General features: G+C 42.9%; 1 protein-coding gene, 1 non-coding gene and 1 pseudogene across 3 annotated transcripts in view; 1 reads left to right on the top strand and 2 right to left on the bottom strand.

Annotated features, from left to right (window-relative positions):
- The first annotated feature begins 5,988 nt into the window (after positions 1-5,988).
- Positions 5,989-6,111, top strand: LOC114208549 (small nucleolar RNA ACA64). The gene has a single exon (XR_003609057.1). It is a non-coding gene; the product is annotated as a small nucleolar RNA ACA64 (small nucleolar RNA).
- Positions 6,112-7,854: 1,743 nt separating this feature from the next.
- Positions 7,855-8,746, bottom strand: LOC114208473 (proteasome subunit alpha type-1 pseudogene; annotated as a pseudogene).
- A 6,455-nt stretch (positions 8,747-15,201) lies between these two features.
- Positions 15,202-15,538, bottom strand: part of LPAR3 (lysophosphatidic acid receptor 3) — a 50,047-nt gene continuing 49,710 nt past the window's right edge. For both annotated transcript variants that reach the window (XM_088022949.1, XM_028102381.1), the window contains exon 2: positions 15,202-15,530. In XM_088022949.1, the coding sequence (XP_087879075.1) occupies positions 15,202-15,530 (329 nt within the window). The remainder of the gene's footprint in view (positions 15,531-15,538) is intronic.

Raw genomic sequence — 15,538 nt, 5'->3', positions numbered from 1 at the left:
TGAAATCAAGGTGCCAGCAGGGCCCTGCTCCCGCTGGAGGCTTGAGAGGAGAATCCCTCCTTGCCCCTTCCAGCTTGGGTGGCTCCAGGCATTCCTTGTCTTCCCTGGCTTATGGAAGCCAAACCACTCCCATCTCTGCCTCTATCCTCACATTACCCTCTCTGTGTGCCGTCTCTTCTGTCTCTTATAAGGACATTTGTCATTGGGCCACTGGGGGATGATCTTATTACAAGATCTTTAATTTTATTACATCCGCAGAGATCCTTTTTCCAAAGAAGGGAACGCACACAGGTTCCAGGGATTTGGATGTGGCGGGGGGCCACCACTCAACCCACTCTACCCACAAAGGGGCTTGTCGTTCCAGTGAATCATGGTAACACCAAGAGGTGGCAGCTGAGCGCCTTTCTGGCAGCAACACTGATGGGACGTTCTACTTCTATTTACAGCACCACTATCAGCACCTTTCAGATGAGCTTGTCTCATAGTTCACGGCTCTGAGTTCACATTCCTCTTACTGGGTTTCTCCATCTCCTCACAGCATTCTACACTAACCTCCTCCCACCTGGACTACACACTTTACTTGATTAATTGACTCTTAATGTATATAAATATATTGTATGGTTCTCTCTAAAGACATAGGGTTATTAAAACAGTATCCAATTGAATTTCTGTATCTCTCTTATGGCTCTGCCTGGCTAGTCGGTCCTACCTCTAAGGACTTTCCACAGCCAGGTGCAAACAATTGGTTAGGAATTCTCTTAAGACTTTGAACAAACTATTGAAAAAAATGAATCTCAATGAACTAATTCAACAGTAGGTCTTTACTTAAAGGAGGTGGCACTGTAGAGTGGTAAAGAAACTCTTCTGCGTATAAGCTGGTAGCTTGGGAAAACTCCTAGTCTTTTTGAGCTGGTGTACCCCTGTGTATAAAGTGTTGGTAACATCATTCCAAGTCACCTCATTGGGGTGTGAGGACACAGTACTCACTGTGCGCACACAGCACTTCCCACAGTGCCCAGTTTATAACAACCACACAAAAAATGTTAGTGATTAGAATACTAGAATTTCAGAAGAGTGTTTCCATGTTTCCTTAGGGACTATCTGAACACAAATTTGGTGTAGACAGAAATATCCCTTAAAAGGAGGTTCCTTCCTGCATATTATATATTCATTCATTTTTATTTATATTCAAATATTTATTGAGCACCAACTATGTGCTGGGCACTATTCTAAGTGCTTGGGATGATGAACAAAACAGGCAACAATCCCTGTTTCAAGGAGCTTAAGTTCTAGTGGGGGGAGCCTTATAGAAGGTGAAAAGTACCATAGAAAGAATGGAGCAGGGGAAGGGGGCAGGGCAGTGCCAGGAGGGGGTCAGGTTGAAATCTAGATAGGATGGTCAGGGTGGAGCTCATGGAGTAGGAAACACTGGAGTAACGAGTTCAAGGAGGTGAGGGAGTAAGCCATATGCAGTTATATGGGAGACAGCACTTCAGGCACAGGAAGCTACAGTGCAAAGACCTTGAGGTGGGGTCATCTCTGCCACGTTCAAGGACAAGCAAGGCAACAGTGTAACTGGAGTGCTGTGAGAGAGGGGGAGAGTAGAAGGGAAAAAGGTAGAGAGATGACAGGACTAGATAATGAAGGTCACTGGCACCACTTTAATAAGATAGGCGGCCATCACAAGGCCAAGAGCAGAGGCCAAGAGCATGATTTGGCTTCTATTTTGGCTTCTATAAGGAACACTCTGGCTACAGTGTGACTAGATAGTAGGAGGGAAGGGTAGAAACAGGGAGACCAATCAGAGGGTTTGGAGTAATCCAGACAAGAGACGAAAGTAGCTCATACCAGAACACAATACTGGAGGTGGGGAGAAGTGGTCAGATTTTGCTTTTATGCTGAAAAGCACTATTTGTTGATATATAGGATGTGCGGAGTGAGGAAAAGAGAGGTGAAGGAAGATGCTAAGATTTTTGACCTGAGCAACCTGAAGGACTGAATTGCCAACTGAGATGGGGAGGGCTGTGAGGAGAGCAAGTTTTGGGTGAGAGGAAATGACGACTAGACATTGAAGGGGGATTTTTTACATGAGTTTAGAGTTTGAAAGAGACAGAAAGAGAGAGGTCCTGGGTATAGATATACATTTGGGAGTTGGCAGCATATAGACGGTATTCCGTGTTGTGTGGACCTGATGATATCACCAAGAGTGAAGGTAGAAGGAAAAGAGAGAGGGACCAGTGGCGGCCCCCCGCAGGATTAAGACGCCAGGGAGAAAAGTGAAACCAGCAAGAGAGACCGAGAAGGCGCAATGAAGAGAATGTTATTCCTTGGAAACCAAGCAGCTGTGTCGTCCTCCATGGCACCGGAGTCTGCACTTAACTCTGGGAATGTCCTCTATGTGATGACAGCGAGCCCCTTCGGGTTACATCTGCTGCAGCCCTCCCAGTTTCCCCTGATTCTTCCTCTCTGGCAAAACATCTTTTGCCTTTCTGCATCGACTTCCATAAAGGATAGAAATGGATTTTCGTAATTAAAAAATAATAAAGGAAATAAAAATCAAGAAATACACCTCAGGATAGCAACGATAATTTTTTAAAAGTATGCCTATAACTCATTCACATAATCTACATAAAATATACACATCACATGCAAATGCCCTTGCAGTCACCGGTTCTCAGGAAGATTCCTGTTGATCCAGTAGCAACAGTGACTTTTACAGCAACCCAGCAAGCTGTACAAAGGCAATCCAAATGGCACTCTGGGTAGTCCTAACTCTGGCCATACACTTCGGATAGTGGGGCAACCTCTTGAGTGTTAGTCCCTTTCTCGTCCCATGAATATCTACTGGAAGAGCCTTAGTCACTAGTGTGAGCTGTTTTTGAACTTAGGGTCTGTCTTATTTCCCTTGGCGTTTTTCTCAATACCCAGAACACTGTCTGGCTCATGGGAGATACTCTATAATATAAAGTTTGCTCAGGGAATGAATGAATGGTGTCTGCTGCACTGATGAATGACTTCTTGGTCAGAAACTTGAAACACAGACAAGCATAGCATTTATACTTAGAAGTTGCCTTTTTTGTTGAATTTATGGCATAGTTTTTGATTGGATCGTTTATATTTCTTTTTTTTCCCCTGTAACATTTAAAAACTGAAAAGTATAGACTTTCTACCCCAGGACTGGGAAGACACTTTCCACCTTATTTGAACCACATATATTTCCAAGAAGAATAGTAGGCAGAAAGAGAGTAGATTCAGCTTTTTAATCAGCTGTACTGTTGAGGACAGATGCTATTCTATTTTTCATCTCTCTCCCTCTCTCTGTCTCTTTTGCTATCATTTCAGGAATTATGATTTTCCATATTCTCAAAGTAAAAAAAAACATCGCTGACAGAAGGCAAGCAAACCAACGTCATCACACAGGTGCATATGAGAAGCTGTATGGCCAAAGGGGCATAAAATAGAGTTATTCTGCAAACCAACCAAAAGGATCATTTCCATCAAGAGCCGCCTTATTAGATGCATAATCAACAGTCTACCTAGGGCCTCTTTCCATGGGAGAAGCCGGGGAGATTAAGATTCATTTTGTCAGCATGTCCTAGTTTTTCATATGATTCTTTGCTGTCTCCAGAATTTTTTTTTTCAGCACTCAGACAACTGTAAAATTGATTGGCTTGAAAGCCAAATAAAATAAAACACAGTAGCCTACTTTATCATTTACTACTAGCTATTTATTATGAGCAGTGCTGTGTTGGGATATTGACCCTGAGATTAAAACTAGAGAAATAGAGATTCTGAGGTTCTGTGGACACATAAAGCTCCCCAGCCATGGTGACAGATGATAATGAGATTATACTCAGAGGCCACCTTTTATCTCAATGGGCCCAACAGGTATCATTTTTTAAAGATAATGAATTGTACAAACAATGCAGGGAACATTTGCTTAGCGGTTCTGCAATGCAGCTTCCTTGGGCCCCAAGTACATTGGCAGGCTGTCCAGCTATCTGGCCACTGAGGACAGACGCTCCCCCTACTCCCTTACTTGCTGTGGTTGCATCATTTGTTCTTTTACTTACTTCAACCCACCTGGCCACAGGAGGCGTCCTTCTCCCTGAATAATCCCTGTATTCATCATGTTCTTTCTTGCCTCCAGGCCTTTTTTCTGAGTATTTCTCCCGCTGAGAAGCCCTCTTACACGTCCAAAATCAAAACCCACTTCCTCCTTGCACACACAGCTTTAGTCTCCTATCTTTCATGGAATCTTGAGCAAAAACTTTAGAGCAAATTGGTCCAGATCCAAATCGTGGCTTTACTACTTATTAGCAGGGTTGCTGAAGGCCACTCACATCACCTGAGTTTCAGGTTCTTTACTATAAAGGAGAGGTTAAAAATTCTTATCTCCAAGATTCTTACCTAATTCTTATCGCATGCAAGACTAAACGTGTGAAGTGCGCAGCACAATTTCTAACCCTAGTAGGCACTCACTCGAGGTGAGTTTCCCCTCTTGGGTTCCTCTTCTCAGTTAAATTTCCAGTCCACACTTAGGTAATTAAACAGACACTGAATTTTTCACAGCAGGATGTCCTGGATCTCAGGCTCTTCTGTGAACCTTCCCTTAACCTTCTTGCTTTAATCCAAGCAAGCCTGGTTGCACATGGCAAGCACTTCAGATATACACCATGGTTGGGCCCAAGCCCCAGAGATTCTGATTTAATTGGTTGGGGCAGAGCCCAGACATTACTTGACAGACAATTCAGTGCTCTGTCTATACCATGACTGCAGCCAAGCAGCTAGACAGGCTGAAGGGAAATACATGAACTTTCTGAGTGGTCTTAAATCTGTGCCCACTAGCCTCACTAGGTGGGCCTTGGTGTGGCGATCCCTCATCCACTCACTGTCCCACTCTCCTGGACATGACTTCTCACTTCCTCTTCTCCCCTCAACCCTTCAAGTCCTCCTGCCTTATCATTGCCCTCTATTGACGGTCGGCAGCACTCACTGATAAGACAGGAGGCAAACCCTGAACACACCACATTGGCACATCTCCCAACTCCCTGCATGTATACCCTGCTTTCTCTCCTCTGGCTGTGAATGGAACGTCCCTGTCGCTGTGACAGACCAGATCCTCCACTTAGACCCTGGAGCTCATTCCTTCCAGCAACCACACCACAACTCTCCTGAATCATCGCTTATTCCCTCTCTACTGGACCATTCCCACCAGTGACTACGTGCTGTAATAATTCCCGTCTTAAAATAAGCCCCCCATTACTGCACATGCACCTCCAACTACTGCCCCACCTGTGGGTCCCTTTTTAGGAAAAGAAAACAATTTAAAATGAGCTAGTCCTCACTGGTCTCCAGTCCTTTCCTCCCAGTGTCCCTTGAAGCCCCTGCAGTCAGGCCTTCATCCCCACCACTGCACTGAAACAGCTTTGTCAAGGCCACCAAAACCTCCAAGGCCAACTCAACAGTCAATTCTCAAGCCTCCCGTTGCAGCATTTTACACAGCTGATCACTCTGGGTCTTCACTGTCTCTTGGTTCTCTTCCTACATCACTGGCTGCCCCTTCTGTCTTCTTAACAGACTCTTCTCCAACCTCAAACATTGCAAATGCCCAGGAGTCAGTTCTCAGACCTTTTATTATCTCTATCTACACTCACTGTCCATATGATTTAGTTCAACCCCATGGCTTTATATGCCATTCATATACTGTGACTCCCAGATTAACCTCTCTAGCCTGGACACAGATTTGTTTATCCAGTCACCTTCCCAACATCTCCACCTGGTTTGTCTCTGCAACATCAAATGTCACACCACAACTGAATTCCTGATTCTCACCCACTCCCAAATCATCTGCTCCTACCGACTTCTCCATTTCAGAGAGAAGAAATTCTACTTTTGGGGGCTGTAGGTAGGTCCGCTCCTCGTGCCCCAGACCTCCCCCCCACCGCCCCGTGCACGGCTTCACGGGGTGGTGGCTGGGAGCTCAGCATTGGCTTTGGCCACCTGTGGCTTTGTCCGTGGCCCAAGTGAGACTCGCCACCCAGAACCGCCAATGACTTCAGCTCACCACCCACATCGGTGCATGAAGGTGAAAGCCAGGCCCCCACACGCGCTGCTGCTCCAGGGCCCCACCGCGCTTGCGCGTGCTCTGGCCTCTGACCCCTGACCCGCGGTCGGCCCGCGGGATTCCCGGATGTCCCGACTCAGCACCACGGTGGGGAGGCGAACTCTGTTCTCAACGTCCAGTAAAGCTGTTAAAAAAAGGAAGGAAAGGAAAGAGAGGGAGGAAGGGAGGAAGGGAGGAAGGAAGGAAGGGAGGAAGGAAGAAGGGAGGAAGGGAAATTCTGCTTTTGTAGTAGTTCAAACCCAAACCCTAAAAGTCTCTTTAAGAAACATCGCTTATTACCATATCAAATCCATCAGCAAATCCTCCATCGTACATGTTTTTCAGTATTATTAGATTAATCATGCCCTTAATTTAAAATTGCTGAACAGTATTCCTTCCATAACAACAAATACACGTACAGAGTGCCCCAAAACTGTGTTAAATGCTTGACATTATTTAATCTCCATAACTAGCCCATCATAGGTGCAATTGCCCAAAGAGGAACTAGCCCAGGGTCATGTAGCTAGCAAGTGAAAAAGCTGAAATACCTAGGCAATAGGATTCCAGAGTCCACGTGCTTGCTTGACTACAATGCTTTACATTTGTTTATCACAGTGCTTGAATAATTACATTGTTTAGAAGTTTCCAGTGTTAGAAATGTTGTTTTGACCACCTTTGTGTACAAAGGCTTTTCCTAATTTAGAACCATTCTCAGAAGTTGAATTGCTCAAAGAGCATAAACATTCTTAATCCCTAAAATGGCTAACCTATTATTAATTAACATTGGCTTTTTGAAATCTGAAGTCATATACAGCTATTAGGGGCTGTTTTCTAAATAGAGAAGAAAATCTAAAGAAGAACTTTAAATAGCTAAATTTGATCCTTGATTTAGTCACTGTGTATCTTACATACTCATTCAATCTTGTGGTCTTCAGTTTCCCCATTTGTATATTCAAGGTAACCCCAACATTACAACTTCCTCACAAAGATGCATTTATCAGGTCCTAATTTCTGTCAAAAGAAGAAACTTTAGTATTACTATCCCCCAAGCAAACCACAAACTCTGAAATTTAGATCTATGGCTGGTCTACTCAGGAAGGGGTTGATTCATTGCATCTTTTAAGATCTCAAAACACTGAGTTCTGACTTTTAAATGACTTGGCAAATCTGAGTTTTACACCTCCCTTGGCTCACTCCTTTAAAAAAAAAAAAAAGATCATCTTCTACTCACTATCCGAACCTGAAGGCAAGATTGAATAGAGCTGTTATTTGTCATGGTTGTATTATCAACTGTGACACAGATATTTTATTTCTCGTGTTCTTTTTATTTTTTTTCCACAGGCAGGTGAAACAATTTTATTTCATAGTTGTCTTTAAAACCACAAAGACACTGGGCGCCTGGGTGGCTCAGTTGGTTGAGCGACTGCCTTTGGCTCAGGTCATGATCCTGGAGTCCCGGGATCGAGTCCCGCATCGGGCTCCCTGCTCAGCGGGGAGCCTGCTTCTCCCTCTGACCCTCTTCCCTCTCATGCTCTCTCTCTCTCTCTCTCTCAAATAAATAAATAAAAAATCTTAAAAAAAAAACCCCACAAAGACACTATGTTCTTCATATAAAAACATCAGTACAGATACCTATACTTTCTAGAAAATGCTTATATAGACCCTCTCAAAGAAAAATGCACACCATTATATGGTTTCAGACAAGTTGCTAGGGAAAAACACATCTGGACTGATTCCTATGTATAGATTATTGTCATCAGTACATGTTCCTGCATTCTTACAGATTTGATAATAAACATACAGACTGGCTTGTAACTTAATGTTCCATTGGTTCATCAGCCTATTCTGCAGGTTCATCAGCAGGTTGAGCAGGCTGTGCCTTTCTCTGTGGTCTTTCTTCAAGACCTTCCAGGAATGGAGATACATCATCATCATCATAAATTGTAAACTCCAAGTCTTTACCAACAATTCCAATGGAAACATTCTTTGTAGTTAGGTCCTGTTCTGCAGGAAGTGTCTCTCGTAAGGCACGCAGACCATGTTTAACCAGTTCATTCAAATTGCACTCCATAAACCCAGACATATATCTGTCCAAGTAAGTACGAGCTGATTGAGAACAGGCTCCAGTGGACATGGCTCTACAGTCAAAATAGTTGGCAGATGGACAGGTTTGGAAAATGGGAGGGCCCATATCATCATAACCAGCAATAAGCCGCCCAACACCATATGGTCTCCGGCCATATCGTTGTGTTGGTATCTGGGTCTTGCTTCCAATTAGAGAGATACAAGACGAGACACAGGAAGAGGTCTGTCAAATACAAATCTGGAATCCAAACACTCTTGGCGCATAAAATTACATAACAGTCTAGCATCAGCAGTAAGTCCCGCAATTGAGATACCAATATGGTTGTCAACATGGGGAATTTTTTTCTGGTGAGCTGCAAGCTCTGACTGTGCTCTCTTCAGTGCAACCAGCACTGCATGGGGTTTTGATTTCAGACCAACTGTGGCTGAACCTTGCTTGACAGCTTCCACTGCAGACTCAAATTGATGAATCCTGCCCTGAGGGCTCCAAACAGTGACAGCATTGTCATACTGGTTGCGAAACATGGTTCCGGCGCGGGTCTGCCCGTGGCCTCCTGCAGAGATGCGGGCTCAGGAGGCTATTTCTCATGTTCTAATCTTAACTTTGATATCACAGGCTTGGATAATGAATAGCCAATAATAAGTGAACTCTGCTTTTATGTTCTTTTTTGTCTTATTCCCATTCAGCCTTCAGAAGATCCATATACTAAAATGTGGAACCCCTAAATTATATGTACCAACACTTTATTTTTTAGAGAACTTTCACCCCTTATTCCAGAACTAACTGTATCCTCTACTTTCAGTCAAGACTAACTAAAGGACACATATTTCAGAAAGGGGAAATTCTCAAAAGCCAAGAAGTCCCCCTTTCCTTCCTTTTTCCTTTCTCCTTGTGCTGGATTGGCTGTTTGCAGTCAGCTGTAATGTTGATCTTTTCTATCTCCCCTAAATCTGAAAGATTGGAAGCCTGGGAACCCTATTTCCCAGAACACAAAGCCAGCAAATACCCCAATCTAGATGCTGCCAGTGCCAGACAGTTATGAGAGATGAGGAAGGCAGAGGGGAAGCCGAAGCCATATTCTTCCTCTAGCAGCAGATGTGAGATTTTGTGGTGGCCTCTGGGTGGCCTTTCACAAATTGCCTGCCTCAGGAGGCAGTTTCCAAAAGTTCTTGAGCAGTGTGGCAATATATCCCAGAAAGTTAGCTGCAAACCTGAGAGCCAATTATGGGCTTCCCGTACCTTTGCTCCTCTAGCCTTTCCAACTGTTTTATAAGTGCCTAATTGCCTATTTAAAATCCCTTCCTGCTTCAAGTACCCAGAATGGTTTCTGTTTTCCTAACTGAAGGCTGGTTGAGGTGTCCCATCTCCCACTTTATATAAACCTGTGATTAGCCATTCACCTAAGAGAAACACAAGTCTAATTTAGATTACCAGTAACAGATCCCTAACCCATAAGCTGTAAACTCATTGTAACCCCAAAAGTAGCCCTTTTATGTGATTTCCTTTTCTTCTGCCTGGTCTTGGGTAATTCTGTATCAAGAATTATACCACAGAGGCCAGATCTAAAAAATATAACACCAATATCACCAATGTTCCAAAGTGATACCTTGAGGATGGCTACCTCCATTCATATCCCTCTTTAATATCTTCAGCTCCCTTTCACTTTATTTCCCTTAGATTATTTGTAGATATGTTTGATTTATGATTTTGCTAATTCTTTTAAGGGCAGGACTTAAAAAAGAAGATTTTATTTATTCAGTATGAAAGAGAGTGCACCCGAGCAGGGGGTGGAGGGGCAGAGGGGAAGGAGAGGGAGAGAGAATCTCAAGCAGACCCTGTGCTGAGTGTGGAGCCCAACACAGGGCTCAATCCCACAACCCTGAGATCATGACACGATCAGAAACCAAGAGTTAGGATGCTCAACCAACTGAGCCACCCAGGCGCCCCTAGGGCAGGACTTTTTATTTGTTCCCTAGCACCTAGCGAATGCTCAAAGATTTTGGTTAAATGTAAAAATAAATATGTGGGTTTCTATTTGCCTTGGAGTAAACAGCAGTTCACACATTTCACATTTAAGTTCACTTTAGCACACATAAGCAGGCCATCAGGTCTCTTCGATTCTCCATTTTGATGAGCAATTCAATTTTATTCCAGAAATCCTTTCCCCTGTATTGATGATGGACTTATAACTACACATTTCACACCTACCTTAGTCTCCTAGATTTTATTTTACTTTTTTAAATATTTATTTTTTTGAGAGAGAGAGAGAGAGAGAGCACGTGCATGATGGGGGAAGCAGAGGGAAAGGGAGAGAAAGAATCTCAAGCTGACTCCCCATTGAGCGGGGAGTCAGATGTTGGACTCTATCCCATGACCCTGAGATCCGATCCGAGTTGAAATCAAGAGTCAGACGCTTAACAGACTGGGCCACCCAGGCGCCCTTCATAGATTTTAGATGGTCTCCCTAGGTGATTCTAGCGTACGCTAAAGCTTGAGAACCATTTTTTTTTTTAAAGATTTTATTTGAGAGAGAGCACAAATGGGGGTAGGGGCAGAGGGAGAGGGATAAGCAGGGAGCCTAACACAGGGCTCAGTCCCAGGACCCCGAGATCATGCTGAGCTGAAGGCAGACGCTTAACCGACTGAGCCACCCAGGTTCCGCAAGCTTGAGAACCATTGTAATATGCAAAAACGGAGTTCCTTCTCTGAAATCCCCACACAAGGAGAGAAATCCAAAGAATCCAAAAACTTAGGGTTTTTTCCATGATTCGTATGTGGGAGGTGATGTATAGAATCACAGAATTTTGGATCTAAAAAGGTCTTTATAGATCATTTAAGCCCCTCATTTAGTAAGCCAGCAATCATATCTAGAGTTTCATTGACAGTTTAGGGCAGAACAAAAATTGGAAAGCTGGTATTCTGAATTTCAATTTACTGATTCCTTTAAGATGGTTGTCACGGACATTTGTGTGAGTGGTGAACTGAACAACTCTAAGTATGTTAATCATACTGTGGTCATGCAGATATATTAGTATAATTTTCTAATACGTAGTAGTAAAGTCCTAAAAAAATTAGCGTATCAGATGATCTTCCAATAGATGCAAGCTGAGTATCTTGAGGAAGGGCTAGCATTTTCCAATATGTACAAACATGTAACCTGGGCTTGTGATAGGCAGCCTCCCTCCTCCCCACTTTTTCCATATAACCATATGACTAATATAGAATGTGCAAGCTCTAATCTCAGTAACAAATACAACACAGATGGTTTATGGAAATTTGAATTGTTCAAACTTGAAGTTGCTGATATAGAAAAATTTCATAAAGTTTTTCTGTACAAGACTGAAACTCTCTAAAAAGCTGGCAAGCACTGCGCATTCCAAGACCGGCTGACCCAGTGAATTGCAAACCGTCTTTGTGGATTGGCATGCAAAGGTATTTCATTGTATCCCTAGCACAATGTGACCCACATTCTTACTGATGTCCGCTGAAACCTCCACATGTGATTTTGGTGACCATTGTACTATCATTTGCACTATAAACCTTCAGCTATGATAAAACACTCCCAACTCTTAATCATTACCATTGATAGTTTACCATCTGTTAATTTTGGAGGGAGCACACTCTAAAAAGCACAGGAGAGAATACTGTAAAAATAAAATACAGCATTAGGACCCCAAAAAACCCAACCCCCGCAGCAACAGCATCTCCCATCCTAACATTCTTCTTCTGTGAAAACTGGCCTTAAATTACGAGTATTTTAAATTAAGTGATGTGTTCAAGAAAGCATCACTCACACAAAATGCAGCTTCCCTTACTTTAAAATTTTTTCATATCTTTAGGTGACTCTAACCCCTATGCCTATGCCTGAAAGACAATGTGTAAAAGTGGAAGGAGCCCTAGGGGTTTCCAATTTGGTATCACATTTAGTAGTCCACCAAGGGGATAGAATTCTCTGGTAAGTATCCCAGAAGTCAGATCTGTGCTTGCACGTTTTAAATTCTTTTTAGTACACAGTGAAATGGATCATCATGTAGAATAACACGTTGGTTATTTTTACTCCAGGTTCTAATAGGGCTTAAGATTGTCTCCAAGTCACCTTCATGGGTGTCTTCACAGGCTTACCTTCACTATGGCTATTCAGTCAATAAAAAGAGGGCGAGCATTCTTCTCCCCGACCCCGAATGATTAAAGGATTAATGGGCTAATAAGCACAAAACACTTCCAACCTCATGAAATTAGTCTACAGACCCAGGACATGGCATGCCCTATCATATGTGGGGTGGCATCAGCAGCCGAACAGAGCTATATCATTTGCTCCCATGTCTCTCCCACCGCCCGCCTCCTGATACTGATGCTGCTTTCTTCAGCCAGTCCTGGATCCTGGGTCATCCAACCATGGCCTGGGCATGTGCGCAGCATGCCCAGTAAAATGGGGCAGTGAAATTTCTAAATTTTGATTGTTAGTATATTTAAAAAGCATCAAAGGGCCAATTGTGAGGGCAATGAGGGCTTACGTTTATTCTATGGTTTAGTATTGTTTGTATTTGGAATTACATAAATGGGGGCCATAATTGTTTCAGTGCTTAGTGTTTCTAAAGATCACATCATGGCCCAAAGTCTACCACTCACTTTAAAAAAATTTCACCAGGGCGCCTGGGTGGCTCAGTCGGTTAAGCGACTGCCTTCGGCTCAGGTCAAGATCCAGACGCTTAACCGAGTCCCGCATCGGGCTCCCTGCTCAGCAGGGAGTCTGCTTCTCCCTCTGACCCAACCCCCTCTCATGCTGTCTCTCTCTCTCATTCTCTCTCTCAAATAAATAAATAAAATCTTTAAAAAAAATTTCACCAAAAATCTTCAATTTATTTCCAAAAATTCTTTCTTTCCAAGCAGGCAGTCCTCACAAAGAACCAAATTCCGTTACCAACACAGATATATGAGAACACCTTGGGCAGTGCTACAAATCTAAGAAAATTAAATCTTGTTTGGCTAGGGGGTAGCCCATGTTTTGAGTCAAGGTTTTTAGAACCATCCTCTCAATGACTTGCAGGTAAGCTTGGGGTCCTAGGATTTGAGGAAAAATGTTCTTTCTTCATTTTTTCTCCAAGAGATGGCTTGCCATGCCCTGGGTGAACCTTGTGATGGTTGCCACTCGTCATTTCCAAATACACACAACTTCTCTACTCTTGCACCATCTCTGAGATATGTGTGTGCATATAAAAACAAAAGCTATATATTTCCATCACGAATTTCCACACTTGGATCCCCTCCAGACACTATTCTGAATATGACATTCTGCTGCAGGGTACTAAAAATGGTGCTTTCCTCAAATAAAACCTTTAAAGATCCCTTAGTAGCTATTCAGGGACTGGAATTCAATTTCAATCCTCCACCCTTTGGCCAGCTGTAGATTCAAAATACTTACATAAAACATCAAGAGAGTATGTACTTCATGGCAAGTCTGATTTTTCTTCTGCAATAGAACTGTGTGTTATAGTTACCACAGACTATATTTTTACTTAGAAAATACACAAAGCAATAATGTACCTCAACAAGAGAGAACAAATTATTTTATTGGTAGCTTTGATAAAGCTTCAGATAGAACCACTTACTATGTGGAGTTTGTGAAATCTACACCTTCCAATCATAATACTCTCTATTTTAGGCCATTACATCTAAAAAGCATGACTTCTCAAATCCTTTTATTACAAGTAGTTCTCGCACATAAATGTTATATCACAATAGCAAAAAAATGTAAACTTCTTTTGCAAACTACATAAATACTATAATAACTGCCTTGAAGTTATTCTTATTTTAAAATCAGAATATATTCTAAATGATTTACATAAAAAACTCTGGTCAGTAGCCTATGTGTATGACACTGTTTTTTTAATGACTTGCCTTTCATGTTGCTTACTTAGTTCTTTGAAGGAGAAAATTTTAAAATTGAACTCAGATCAAAATTCAGTCCAGAAGTAAGACAAGTACCAGAAATATGTCGCTAACTGTGGGCAAAATATGAAACGTGAAAATTATTCCACATACTAAGTCTGACAAGCCACCAGTGGTATGGAGGTAACTGATGATAAGGACTCAAGTCAAGCTCATATTTGATCCTATGTGAAAGGAATTCAGCCAACTTATCAATATACCTTTTACTCTGCTATATGTCTGTATGTCTGTTTGCAAATGAATCACCTCTTTCTCTTCTTTTAGAGCACAACAGGTCATTTCTACAGCTATAGTCCTAGACTGAACAGTCTAGATGGCCAGTGAATTTATTTCACCATCACTGTCCTTGAGGTCTTTAAATACAAACTAGAAATGTATAAACATACAGGTGTGTATACACATCCCATGCACACTTAGACGACCACATCAAGGCCTTTTTTTCTGCTTCAAGAGAAGTTTCTAACATTTACCTTTTTTTGTTATTAACTCAATCTTCTTCCTCAGAATGCTCTTTTAGTTTTAAAAATCAAGTCAAACCTAGAGCCCTTACTGATTTGTTATTCTGAGATTCCTATTGAACACCTAGCTACTGGCCATGGTTTCTTTGAGGAAACAAATATCATAGCTGAAGCCATTTTCAAAATTTTAAATGCATGCAGAAAGAACTACACAGGCTTCCCAAGCAGCTTTATCAAGTGGCTCAAGTAACATTATTATTTATCTTGGCCTACGCCCTTTATCAACAACATCCTTTTAAAACACAAAGAGAATGGCTACAGGATGGCAGCAGGGCCCAGAATGGTGCTCCGAGCGGTTCCGAGGACATCCCTGAGGGTCCCACTGTGTGGTCTTCCCTCTGTTATGCATTTTCTCCAAATGCATTGTGTCCCCTCTTTACTGCCCATGCTTTGAAACTATGTAAAATAATTTTTTTAAAAATCCACCAGCGATTAATTTAGACCTGAAATAACACTGTAGGTGGGCGTTGTTGGAGACAGGTAGCCATTCTTAACAGCTCCTTTCCCAGAGGAGGCCCTGGTGGGCGGAGGACACCCGCAGCTTAGGAACTGTTCTGGTTGCAGACCGTGCCTTGGCTGGCACTGTCTTCCTTATACTGGCTGCCCGGGTCGCTCCTGCTGAGGATGGTGGAGGGGATGCGGGAGGGACGTCTGTCTGGGTTCTTCTCCTGAGAGAAGCAGCAGATCATCTTCTTCATGGTGCTGTACATGTCCTCGTCCTTGTAGGAGTAGATGATGGGGTTCATGACGGAGTTGAGCAACGCCAGCAGCAGGAACCACCTTTTCACGTGCTGCACGCCACACCGTGTGCAGTTCAGGCCGTCGAGCAGCAGAACTACTAGGCCCGGGGTCCAGCACACAACGAAGGCCCCTGCGGGG

Source organism: Eumetopias jubatus, unplaced genomic scaffold, assembly GCF_037043125.1.
Source record: "Eumetopias jubatus isolate StellerSeaLion01/CBP00866 unplaced genomic scaffold, mEumJub1_p1.0 scaffold_4, whole genome shotgun sequence".
NCBI classification, from domain to species: Eukaryota; Metazoa; Chordata; class Mammalia; order Carnivora; family Otariidae; genus Eumetopias; species Eumetopias jubatus.
Note: the sequence above shows the minus strand (reverse complement) of the source record. Positions and strands in the feature narration are given on the sequence as shown.